The 13,569-nt window shown below is 38.8% G+C and overlaps 1 protein-coding gene and 1 long non-coding RNA gene across 2 annotated transcripts; one reads left to right on the top strand and one right to left on the bottom strand.

The window, feature by feature from the left end:
- Positions 1 to 399: 399 nt before the first annotated feature.
- LOC150025852 (uncharacterized) lies at positions 400 to 6,572 on the bottom strand. The gene is made up of 2 exons (XM_090305304.1): positions 5,158 to 6,572; positions 400 to 467 (listed from the first exon to the last, which is right to left on the bottom strand). Exons 1-2 carry the CDS (start codon positions 6,418 to 6,420, stop codon positions 459 to 461), a joined length of 1,272 nt encoding a protein of 423 aa, XP_090161430.1. The 5' UTR covers positions 6,421 to 6,572; the 3' UTR covers positions 400 to 458.
- Positions 6,573 to 8,691: 2,119 nt separating this feature from the next.
- LOC150025851 (uncharacterized) lies at positions 8,692 to 11,405 on the top strand. The gene is made up of 4 exons (XR_016523605.1): positions 8,692 to 8,771; positions 10,111 to 10,172; positions 11,048 to 11,107; positions 11,338 to 11,405. It is a non-coding gene; the product is annotated as an uncharacterized LOC150025851 (long non-coding RNA).
- The last annotated feature ends 2,164 nt before the right edge of the window (positions 11,406 to 13,569 follow it).

The raw sequence follows: 13,569 nt of genomic DNA, 5'->3' as shown, positions 1-13,569 counted from the left end.
GACGTTAGCAAAAAACTGTTATCTGGTACGTGAGGCCTTTGATGCATTGATATCCTTGTTGGATCAGTATAAGCTGTATCACAGGCCATCCCCAGCAGAAGAAACAGAATATGTCCCTCAACACCTGAGGCAAACTATTAACCGTGCTCCAACATCCTAAGCCTTATAGACTTAGGACTCTGCTGTCCTCACTATCCAGTCCCCTCCACCGAACTGGCAGAAATAATACACCTCACACTTTTAAACAGCAGCAGGCAACAGTGTTATAAAACCCTTGCAGCAGATGATATCGCTTCACCTCACAATTCATCTACAGGACATCTTTGGAGTACCTTCGGGCGCCACAAGCAGCACCAGAAACATGTAGAAAATCCTACACCTCAACTCCCTGGTTTATGAGTTGTTTAGAGACAAAGACCCCAACCCGAGGGCGCCACACTCATCCTCCTATGTGTGTACTAGTTTGCCTACAGAGGAGCCAGCTGTTTTGTTGATATAGACAGTTCACAAACCGCTTTACTATTAAAATGAATAAACCATAGCACAACAAGGCAGCCTGAGGTAACCCGCCACCTCCTACCATCAACATTCCACACTGGTCTTCAACGAAACAAAACTTCACAAACCCATCCCCTACAAGAGACTGGTAGATATATAAAGGCAACCATACGACCCACTCACACTACAGCAAGGAGGCATTGATACGGATACAAAATCCAATCCGAGAAGGCATATGAGAAGCCAGCTGCCTTATGTTTCAACCACAACCAGGATTGTAATTGAGCACTTTGAAGAATTTCATCAGCATCGGGTGTCCCTTCCTTAAACACCACCAGATTCCGCTGATTCCAAATACAAGTAACAATTGCCGCCCAAACACCCAACCAAACCTGGTTCTGTTTATTAGTGAGGTGATTAAGGTTGAAATTCTCCATGTGGTTCTGAATACCTGTGTTTTGGGCCCCCAAAATGCCTATCCACCGGAAACACCTTGACCAGACACCTTGGGCAATAAAGCAGTCCAAGAAGAGATGTTGAGAAGACTCTTCTGCCGTATTACAAAGCGCACATAGAGTTGAATCTACCAGCACCCCCCTCCTGTTCAAATTGACTCTAGTTGGAATTTTATCCAAAAGAATTCTCCAAGCAGTGACAAGCACTTTCGGCGTGGCTTTTGCTTGCCAGAGATTGCAGAATATCCCTTCCTTTATACCTGTGTGTTGATGGTTAGTCAAGATTGAGTAAGCTGACTTAACCGAAAAGACACCATTCGGATCCCCACTCCAGATGAGATGATCCTCTTCTTCCTCACACACAGTCCCCCTATTCAGCATAGAGAGAAAATCTGATTCCATACTGGATTCCCACTCAAACCTATCTCTTCTCCATGACACTTCCCACCGCCACCTGTCCTCTTCCCAACTCCCGAACTCCCTCACTGACTTGCCTTGGTCACAGGACAGGGAGTAGAGTCTGGGATACAGAGTTTTCAAACTAGTAGAGCATAACCACGCATCCTCCCAGAATCTCACAGAAGCCCCATTGCCTAACTTCCACATAGTAGCCTTTTTAAACCATCCTTCTTCCACCCCATCACCCCCTATCTTGGCCAAGTCCCTCCACCACCACAATTGGTACTTTAGACTAGTCTGGTTTACATCTAAATCGGGTCCGTATTTAGAGTTAAGGATTATTTTCCATTTACCACTCTCGCCATGCATAAGTCGCCATATCCACTTTGACAAAAGGGCAGAGTTAAAGTTCCTTATCTCCTTCACACCTAGGCCTCCTTCCTCTAAGGGCTTACAAATATTGTCCCAACTAACCCAGGAAATCGACTTGTTCTGTCTACCCCAATCCCAGAGGAATTTCCTTTGTATGCTACTGATTTTATTACACACTGCTACAGGGGCTCTGAAAACGGATAGATAGAACAGAGGAATGGCGGTAAAAACAGATTTTAGAAGACAGATACGACCCGCCATAGATAAAAGTCGACCTTTCCATGAGCTAAGTCTGGTTTCCAATTTCCTTACTACTGGTTCCCAAAAAGATTTCTTCCTTGGGTTACCTCCTATTTCAACTCCCAAATAAAGAAAGGGGATCCTCATAGTATTACAATTCAGAGACTTAGCGTAAGTGTTCAGGACAAAACTATCCACTCCAATCCTAGCCAGCTTTGACTTGTGGAAATTGACTTTTAAACCTGAGGCCAATTCGTAGCATCGGAGAATGGCTTTGATGGCGAAAATATTATCAAAGGAATCCTCACACATGAAAAGAGTGTCATCTGCGAACTGTAGCAAACAACATTCAAAACTGTTCCTTCCCACCTTAACTCCCCTAAGCAGATCCATACTCAGTGCTTGTCTCACCAACCCTGTTAAACCTTCAGCTACCACTAGAAACAGAAAGGGGGCCAGAGGATCACCCTGCCTCAAACCCCTAGATGGTTTGAACTCCTCCGAGGGACTTCCATTAACTAGTACAGATACAGAAGAAGAAGTCAGACACCCTTTGACCCATGCAAGCCATCTATCATGGAAACCCATCCTCCGCAGCATATCTAGCAGGAAGCTCCATCTTATGGAATCGTACGCCTTCTCAAAATCCACCTTTAGGCAAACCCCACTCTTCTTCTTTCTCTTGATGTCCTCAAGTACTTCGTTAGCCATAACGACACTGTCCAAGAGCCCTCTATCACTTAGAAAAGCTGACTGACACTCGTCAATGATCATTGGCATTATTTTCTTCATACGGCTTGAGAGGATTTTAGTAACAATCTTGTAGATAACTCCGACAAGAGAGATGGGTCTGAACTGGTCTAACGAAGAAGGGTCCCTTACCTTGGGTACAAGAGCAATGAATGACGCATTACACCCTTTTGGAAAAGACCCAGTAGCATGGAAAAAATGTATAGCAGCCATAATGTCTGATTTAACCACATCCCAACAGTGCTGAATGAAATTAAAATTGAAGCCATCCGGGCCTGGGCTTTTAGATCCTCCACACTGCCAAACAGCCTCCTTTACTTCTTCCTCAGAGAAGCTAGTAATCATATTTGTACTCACCTCTACAGGCAAAGATTTGAACACCACTGACCCCAGATTAACACCCACTTCCTGTGTGGCCGTGAACCTCTTTTCAAACAACATCTTTGATTCCCTACGCACGATCTGCGGATCCTCGCACCATTGTGAATCCACTTCCACTCCTTTGACCTCATTCTTAAGTCTTCTCCATCTGATGGTACTATGGAAAAACTTTGAGTTCATGTCACCATGCTTGGTCCAGTTCGCTCTTGCTTTTTGCCTATATATAGAGTCAAGCTTTTTGTCAACCAATCCTAGTTGACTAAGTAACTCCATCCTTCTCAACCTCCCAGCTTCCTCTAGACCCTCAACATCGTCTTTACCATCCAACTCCTCAATTTCAGATATGATACGACGTTTGTTTGTTTCCACACAGCCAAAAACATCCCTGTTCCACACTTTAAGCTCTGCCTTCAATAATTTAAGCTTGTCTTTGAGGATAGACATACTATTACCTTGCACCTCAAAGGATTCCCATTTTTCCTTCACCATATCCCTAACCCAGGTTCCTTAAGCCAAACGTCAAGGGATCTAAATGGTTTTGGGCCCCAGTCTCTACTACAAGGTTTCAAGACTAAGGCACAGTGGTCCGATACTGTTCTAGGTTGTGAATATTGCTTGGATGCTGGCCAAATCTGGAGCCACTCTTCAGAGACAAGAAACCTATCTAGTCTGCTTTTTGCTGTGCCATTAGCCTTATACCAAGTGTACTTCTTACCTACACAGGGAATGTCCACTAAGGCATTGTTATCAATGAAACTGTTGAAACCTTCCATCTCCTTCTTTTGGCTAGAACATCCTCTAATCCCTTTCCTTTCTTCCTCCCTTCGGACGGCATTAAAGTCACCACACATGACCCAAGCTACATTAACATGGGATTGCTTGAGTAACGTCAAAGCTTCCCACTGTTCTACCTTATCTTTAAGATTGCCACCTGCATAGACATTTACTACTACACACTGGCACTTTGCTTTAACGTGAAACCCGACAATAGCGATAAAGCCAGTACCTATAATATGGCTACCATACGAGAAAACTTCTTTGTGCCACATTGTTACTAAGCTCCCTGCCCCATTAACTCCTGCATTAAACACCCAGCCAATGTTGCAATTCCCCCATAACAAGAAACATCTGGCCTCTGTAAAAGAAGAAGATTTTGTTTCCTGCAAGCAAAGAAATTCAGCACCCTCCTTAGATACAATGTGATTCAGATACCTTGCTTTGACCCCCCCTCCCAAACCTCTGATGTTGAGGTTGACTATAATCATACTAAGTCCACTGGCCCTCCCACCCGAGACCCCTTTTTAGTCTCATTATCCCTTGCCTCCATACAATCCAGTTCCCCTACAACACTCCTTACATTCCCTGAGCATTGCATTCCTAGAGTTTGCCCAAAGTCCCAAATTCTAACAGATTCTGCAACCTTCACTTCATTCTTAATCCGATTGTTACATAAGTTAATGTCAGTGGACGATTCAGCAAAAGAACAATGACTTAACCTGGAAGAGGAGTTTGCACCTTGATGAGAGGAACCTACATCGCCCTTTGTTCTCCATTTCGGTTGGGCAACTGACTGACCACTGTCCCGCAGTCTACGCAGAACCGGAGAAGATTTACTAGCCATATCCATTCGATCAGATTCCTTTGAACCCCCAAAAGATCCTTCTATATTCACCCCCTTACTCTGCCTGGATTTACCGCTTGATTGTGGGTCTGAGCTACCCGAGGAGGAGCCCTCTCCCTCGCTACATTCATGGACCGCATGACATGGATGCACACCCGAGACAGAAACCACCGGTGACGTCGCTCCTCGGTGTATGCCATGACCAGACTCCAGCGCACACAAATTGAAAGGAGGAGGATATGACCTGGCAACGACCTTGTCCGATTCACAAGGTTGTGTGGCTGTTACCCCATTACTAACCATGTTTGGGCCCTCCACACTTGCCTTTTTACTATGCACACTTCTGTTTTCCCCTTGGGGTACCCCTTGCTTAGGCCCAACTGAACAGGAATTACACAACTGGACCCCACCTAAAAGGTTATCCAAGGATTGTTGGATTACCTTACATGCAGCTTTGACTTGGTTTGCCGCAGATAAGGCTGCACCTCCTTCTGAAATGCCTTGTACACGCTTTACCTCATTTGTGAAAGGAAAGTCACTTTTGGTCTGACACCCCTTATCACTATGAGCCTTTTCCTCCAAGAGCTTCCGCTTTGTTTCCACTTGGAGATGGTCCCGTTCTTCCGCCACGGCCACCGCCTTCGGCCTAACACCACCATGATTGGATACGTCGTCTCCCTGTATGGACCGCCCAGAAAAAAGCGTTTCCTCCACCAGGGTATCCGTGGAAGAGACACTATCAGACGAGGTTAAGTGATCCTGGGAGCACCAACATTCCCCTCTCTCTTGAATAACAACCTCTTCAGCAATGGTCACATTATACATTTTCCCATTTATCCTGAGGCTCTTCATCATTTCTGCTTTACCAGATTTTAGCAGTCGCACTTGCAACCTAGCGTACTCTAGATTCTCCCACAACAGAGTAGATTCGTCGACTTCTACCAAGGACGCTACTTCACTTACTACTTTCGAAAAACAATCTTTGTTCCATAATGATAGAGGAATACCATAGCACCTTACCCAGACTATTTTATGACTTGCAACATATGACTCAGACCATGGTTCCACAGAGACAAACAGGGAGTCGAACCAGTCCTTGTTTAGATAGATAATTTCTTCCAACCTCTCACTGTTGTTCGGTGTTAAGAGAACCAAATTATCTCCCATAAATCTCAATTTGACTCGGCTCATACCACCTTTGACGAACTCTTCCCTCAGATTTTCGAAAGAGACATCTGGGGACATCCTTCCGACTGCACTGGTAATCAACCAAGGCGGGATATTGGATGTTGTTTCAAAAACTGGCCCTTTCCAACTCCCCTGTGCTGGATTGCGGACAACTTCAGCATAAGAGCGTGTAGGCTTTAGGTTATCACCCCGATAGAGTGCTCTATTAGAGTTGTCACGCCGTAACCCCCTGACAAGCTGTTCCCTTTTAACCCTTGATCTGCTCGTATTGTTGTACTCCTTACTAGCGTAACTAGTCTTCACATACTTATGCTCCTTCTCAACTCTACCATACCTTGGAAGGTTAACATGTAGTTTAAAGCTTCCGATGAAAATCCCATCTAGCTTTTTCTCCAGGCTATCTTCATTTGGAACCGGAAAGAATCTCACGAAGCCAAACCTCCTACCCCACCTGTTTAGACGTTTTGAGATAAAAACCTCTTTCACTCTGGCCCATTGACGAAAAACTCTGAACATGTCGTACTCCCCATGACTGTCTGGGAAGTTTGAGAAGAAGAATGTGGATGAGTGCTCTACCCAGGACTTCTTTGTCAGGAGATTTGCCTTAGGCCCTACAAAATTACTTCGATGAAACCTTTCCCTATTCCTTCGCCAACGCTCTTGCTCCCTTTCCCTCTCCCTCTCCCTCTCCCTTTCCCTTTCCCTCATTCTATCGGCACAATTGAACAGTTTGTTGTGATTGGCAACGTTAAATATGTGTTTTGATATGTTTAATACTTGTTTCATTTACAATCCAAGGTTTTATAACCTAGGAAACTATAAGAAAGTGAATGTTCTGCATAATAATAGTTTAAAAGTATCTTAACTATCGAAAACAAGCATATTACTTAACTAAATGTTTGCGACTTGTTCTTTTCGCTATTAATTGATTGAAAACACTCATGATATCTTTGAAAACCAATTTCATGTGTTAAAATTGTGTTTTGATATGTTTAATATTTCTTTTACAATCTTAGTCTATTATTTGATTGAAACACTTATGAATATCTTCGAAAAACAATTTCATGTGTTAAAATTGTGTTTTCAAATATTTTTTACAATCTAAGATCTATTAATTGATTCAAACACTTATGATACCTTTGAAAAACCAATTCATGTGTTCAAATTGTATTTTGATATGTTTAATACTTCTTTTACAATCTAAGGTCTATTAACTGATTCTAACACTTATGATATATATCTTTGAAAAACAATTTCATGTGTTAAAATTGTGTTTTGATATATATTTTTACAATCTAAGGTCTATTAATTGATTCAAACACTTATGATACCTTTGAAAAACCATTTCATGTGTTCAAATTGTATTTTGATATGTTTAATACTTCTTTTAGAATCTAAGGTCTATTAACTGATTGAAAGACTTATGATAGATATCTTTGAAAAACAATTTCATGTGTTAAAATTGTGTTTTTATATGTTTAATACTTCTTTCATTTACAATCCAAGGTTTTATAATCTAGGGAACTCTAAGAAAGTGAATGTTCTGTATAATAATAGTTTAAAAGTATCTTAACTATCGAAAATAAGCGTATTACTGAACTAAATCTTTGCAACTTGTTCTTTTCGCTATTAATTCATTGAAAACACTTATGATATCTTTGAAAACCAATTTCATGTGTTAAAATTGTGTTTTGATATGTTTAATATTTCTTTTACAATCTTAGTCTATTAATTGATTGAAACACTTATGAATATCTTTGAAAAACAATTTCATTTGTTAAAATTGTGTTTTCATATATTTTTTACAATCTAAGGTCTATTAATTGATTCAAACACTTATGATACCTTTGAAAAACCATTTCATGTGTTCAAATTGTATTTTGATATGTTTAATACTTCTTTTACAATCTAAGGTCTATTAACTGATTGAAACACTTATGATAGATATCTTTGAAAAACAATTTCATGTGTTAAAATTGTGTTTTGATATGTTTAATACTTGTTTCATTTACAATCCATGGTTTTATAACCTAGGAAACTATAAGAAAGTGAATGTTCTGTATAATAATAGTTTAAAAGTATCTTAACTAACGAAAACAAGCGTATTACTTAACTAAATGTTTGCAACTTGTTCTTTTCGTTATTAATTGATTGAAAACACTTATGATATCTTTGAAAACCAATTTCATGTGTTAAAATTGTGTTTTGATATGTTTAATATTTCTTTTACAATCTTAGTCTATTAATTGATTGAAACACTTATGAATATCTTTGAAAAACAATTTCATGTGTTAAAATTGTGTTTTCATATATTTTTGACAATCTAAGGTCTATTAATTGATTCAAACACTTATGATACCTTTGAAAAACCATTTCATGTGTTCAAATTGTATTTTGATATGTTTAATACTTCTTTTACAATCTAAGGTCTATTAACTGATTGAAACGCTTATGATATCTTTGAAAAACAATTTCATGTGTTAAAATTTTGTTTTGATATGTTTAATACTTCTTTCATTTACAATCCAAGGTTTTATAATCACTACAAAAAATTATGTATAAAGTGACAGTTTTAATGTGGCGGTTATTAATAACCGCCACAAATTTCTACTTAATATAACATTTTAGTAACCGCCAGAATTATCCTGCTGAAGCTCCTCTTCGACAACCCTAGGTTTGAGCCCATTTTCCACAATAGCTTAAAGATTAAATGAAATCTTAGATTAAAATTATGATTGTAACATGTTTGACAGAATGTCCATTGATACAATTGTGGAGGTTGTTGCATCACGTCAATACTCTTGAGAATTTCTCATACGAAGAGAAAAAATTGAACAAATAGAAGTGGGACACATGGTTGATTAAAGGTGAAAATCCATTTTACCCACCTGTCCATATTTCTATTATTAAGCAGATGTACCGTCCCGTACTCGGGCGTTGACTAAGATAAGGTCAAAGTCAACACCAGGGGTCAAAGTCAACACAAGGCGTTGCCTAGGTGAAGAGATGCTAAGTGCCAGCGTCGTCAAGAAGAGGCGTCGCCAAGGCAAGGCGTCGCCTAGGTGAAGGTGTCGCCCAACCAGGGCGTCGCCAGATCAAACAATATCACTAAGGCAAGGCAATCACAGTGTGGTTCCCCGATACCCATGGGTAGGAAAGACCATGGAGGGAGCGACGCCGTGGGAAGGCCTCAGGTCCCGATAAATCCGGGGTAGTGATAAAGAGAAGAGAAAGGTGGCTTCAAGGCCATAGTGGTAGCACCAGTGTAGGGCAGCCTGAGTCGTGAAGTACCCCTGTCGCCCCAGAGACGCCTTTGGGACAGATACGACTCAAGAGGAGGGTCACGCCCAGGGTAGCCAGGCGCAGGGTACGAGAGGAAGGCAGATACGCTCTCAAAGTGAGTGACTAGATGATTGGGGGCATGAGTTGGCACCCAAAAAGTCACCCCTTGCGCAGTAGCACTCCCAAGCAGGAGGACTCACACGAAGAAACGCCCCCAGATGGGGTCATGGCGTTGTGAGGCCCTCCACGTGTACAACAGCCAGGTCAGAATAGAAACGCCATTTAGCCAGGTACCAGGTAATTAAAGTCATTTAATACAGTTTCCGTTTCGAGCGTTTAAGGTACTATAAAGGCTCCCAAGCGTTTTTAACGTCTTAAATGCGCTACATTTTCTAATTAAACGCTTTAATTAAATGCGCTACGTTTTATGATTAAAGGCGCTTTAAGGCGCTTTAAATGCTAGGGTAGTTTAAATAGCGCCTAAAATGTTGGGAAAGGGGTTCGAACCTTTGGCAAATTTCCCAGAAACTCTCTAGTTGCTTGCTCGAGCCTTGAGGTTACTGACAAGGGACTGGGGAAAGATCTTTGCCAGGGGGAGAAAATATACACTGGACACAGTTTCCTTTTTACCACCTTCAGAGTGCCATACGTGGTGCTCAGATACGGAGGTGCCTAGTTTTGGTGTTTCTTGTTGGTTGACTTGAGCGTCGGAGTGCAAACGGCCGCTAGGGCGCCCCTTTGTCCTCTTTTTGCAGGAATCCACAGGTAACCCGTGGGAAGGAGTCCCTAGCTGACGGTTGAGGTCGCGCACGAAGACGCCCCGGTCAACCGGACGGAACAGCAGATAACTAGTGATGTTCGATGGTCTTGTTTATTTCTTTGGACGTATATTTATTTGTTGCTTGTATTTCTAACTTGTTGCAGGTCACTCAACTTTATCCTTTTATCCTTAAGTCTAACATATTAAGAAGGCTTATTATGTCAAGGTAATAAATAATGAAATGAATGTCCTTCACTTTTTCTGATTTGTACAACCAAAAACATATATTCGAAATGTTCTTGTACTGTTACCTAATCTGATGGAATGTTGAATTTGATTATACTATGTGTTTGTGTTATGGAATCGACTAGGTGGTTATATAAACATGGTTTTGGTTTTTTTGTTGTTTAATTTTGAATAAACCATCAATTTGTATTTGAAGTATCACCCCTCATCTAAATGGTCCTTAAACTAATGAAATTATATAAGTTGTCTCCATAGAGTATTGAATATCCATCAATATTTGATATATTTTACAGAAATTGAGGAACTGGTTTGAAGATTTTTTCAACACATGAGGGACTATGTAGCATGATTTGTAATACTTTAGTGGCTACATGTATGCTTTCATTAGTTTAAGGACAATTTAGCAGAGAGGGTGATGCTTCATGGACTGAATTGATGGTTTAATTTTAATTTTTTATCCATTCTAAGACTAGTGTTATACAACAACTTCATATAACTAGACTGCCTTGGTTAATTTGGCATTTTCTATTTTGAATTGTGTCTGAAAGTTGGAGTTGAATAAGCCCAAAGGTTGAAGTTGTTTATTGATCTGGTTCTGCCTTGGTAGCTGTTAATTTCAAATGTGCTCTCCAGAAAACTCTTAATTGGTGACACAAAAAATATAGGGTGAATTTTGGGAGAGAGTAGAAGAAATGATGGCTCTCTTCTAGTTACTTTTACATTAAATTTTTAGAAAACTTCATTCATGCTTGTGTTTTACCTTTTTATATTGTTTTCTAACTAAATCTTAAACTTGACAATTCCTCCTTTTTTTTCAATTTAATAAATGTTAATCTCTCTCTCTTCCCTTTTCAGGCAAGAATTATTCACCCTGATAAAAATCCTGGGGATCCTAAGGCTGTAGAAAATTTTCAGGTAAGCAATAAGAAGCTCTGTTTTCTGTTTTGTCGGATTCTCAAAACGAAGATATATTTAATAGAGACCATTATTAACAAAGTTATGCCATCCTTCTTAGTTCTTACTGTTAGACGTTTTACAGTATAAAATATAGAAGTATTTATACATTTTGAATCTCTCCCTCTATTCAGTTTGGTTTATTTTCTCAATATACTTTTCTAAGTCTGGTATCTTTGTATATTTACCAGAAACTTGGTGAGGCTTACCAGGTTTTAAGTGACCCCGGGAAGCGTGAAGCATATAATAAAAATGGAAAGGAGGGATTACCGCAGTAAGTTTATATTATCTTCCATTACTCACCAGTAATTAGCTAATAATTGCTTGCAATTAATTAATGCTCCATCAAATAGTGAAGTGTTGTTTTTGCAATTCAAAGATAACTTGTGAAGGTTTTTATCAAAAAGAAGTTTCTGGTATAATTGTCTGTATTCATTGAATTTTCCTTTTCTTGTTACTATATCCAGCTGTTGTCAAATTTAAATCGGAATCGAACATATGTAACTGAATATACTCTACGTGCATGTTGCTGAATCTCTTTAAATATTAATGTGATTCAAGTCTAGACAATGATTTAGAGTTACTGTAAAATGAAGTAAAAGAAACAAGTGAAAAGATAGAGATACAATAGGCACTTAAAGGGGCTTGCTTCCTCACTGTTGAAAACCACATAAATCTTTTTGTGCCCCTTTTACCTCCCCTCCTTCTCTCATGTACTCAGTTTATCAGAATTTCACTCTCCAATATTCACAGACCTACCTTTTGTGTCCTCTGATATATCATTCCCGCATGATTGAGCATAGAAAGGTGCCTAACATGGTGTTTGTTATGTTACTAATAGTATTTGCCATTGTTGACAACCTCATAGGTTATTTTTCTTTTTGTTGCAAGTTAGAAAGCAAGTCTAACCAAACTTAGTAAAACTCATTGAAGATATTTTGTTGTATTTGCTCAAATGTACAAGAAAGGTTTTGAAAAAATATTCTCAATTAATCGAGTGTTGTTTATAGAAAATCTATAATTTGATCAAGTGTGCTAGTTCTGTGAGTATTTTCCACTATATGTTGAGGTATCAAAATTATAGTGGAGACCTATTATCTTTTTATTTGAAGGATGAGAGAATGAACTTCTTTGTTTTGTATTGCACTAGAATGACAATTATTTAAGAGTACAGTATCTCTATCTCACGATTTCAAGACTAAAATGTGATACCATAAAATCTAGATCGATTCTATATTATCTAAAAGGAAAGACAAACAATTCTAGCTAATTTGCAATAATACCAAACAGTAAAATAAAGTCCTAAAATTAGTTTATAACGTAACTCCCAAAATGAGTATTAATCTATATCAACCAATTAAGGCTTGTTTATTTATGAGGAATCCACTAAAATAATTATTTTAGATGTTTCAAGATGAATCTAATGTAACAAAATGTTTTCATGGATTGAGAAACCTGCTAAATACACTGATATTTTTTCGGAGATTCCATGATGGACCCTATAGCTGTATTTGGAATGATTTTCGGAAGTGAAGTTTTTGAAGAATATATTGGACAACTTGCACTGGCTTCTTTAACATCTATAGAGATTGATGAAGACATATAGGATCCTGAAGTTCAGAGGCAAAAATTTCAAGAAAAGATGAAGGTATTTTTTTTTCTAGTTCTTTATGATGGTTTTCCCAAATCCTTTGTACTGCTCCTCCTCATATTTTAGTAGCTGAAACTGTTTCTTTGTTGTAACCATAGGCATGGCAAAAGAAAAGGGAGTAGAAGCTTTTAGCAATTCTAAAAGACCGGCTTCAACTGTCTGTTGTTGGTCAAGAAGAAGAATTCACTGCATGGGCAAAGTCAGAAGCTCGTAGGCCCTCTAAAGCTGGTAAATTCCTCTGTTGATGGTGTAATTTCAGTAATGTATTATTCAAAAGTTTCAATAATGGAAACATTTTCATTTTCAAGAGTGTTAATTTATTGTTTATGCCACGTGCATTCTACACTTCTCTTTCAATTGGGACCTATCTTTAGCACTATTTGAGGTTGTAATATACAAGGGACTGAAATAAGTTATAATGATTTATGGATGTAATATAAGTTTTCAGTTTTATTTCACAGAAATTTGTTTTAGAGGTGCAAATATTAAGTTTTTCTTTTCAGTTTTGAAATATAATTGGCATTCTTGAAATAAATTAAAACATATATTCATTTTGCTGTAGTTTAGAATCTTCAAGAATGCTTCAACATCCTATAAAAATTACATTATTTTTTTAGTGAAAGGAGATGTCGAAATAATGTCTAATTTGTAAGGCTATTATGTTAGCAAATCAGGTCTATTGTTGTCCTAGATTTCTGTTGTTGAGTTATTAGGATTCTTACTATGCTACAATGTTATTAAGTTGTGCCAAGCTTGTACTAGTTGTTGTGCC

Source organism: Phaseolus vulgaris, chromosome 7, assembly GCF_051622355.1.
Source record: "Phaseolus vulgaris cultivar YP4 chromosome 7, ASM5162235v1, whole genome shotgun sequence".
Lineage (NCBI taxonomy): Eukaryota > Viridiplantae > Streptophyta > Magnoliopsida > Fabales > Fabaceae > Phaseolus > Phaseolus vulgaris.
Note: the sequence above shows the minus strand (reverse complement) of the source record. Positions and strands in the feature narration are given on the sequence as shown.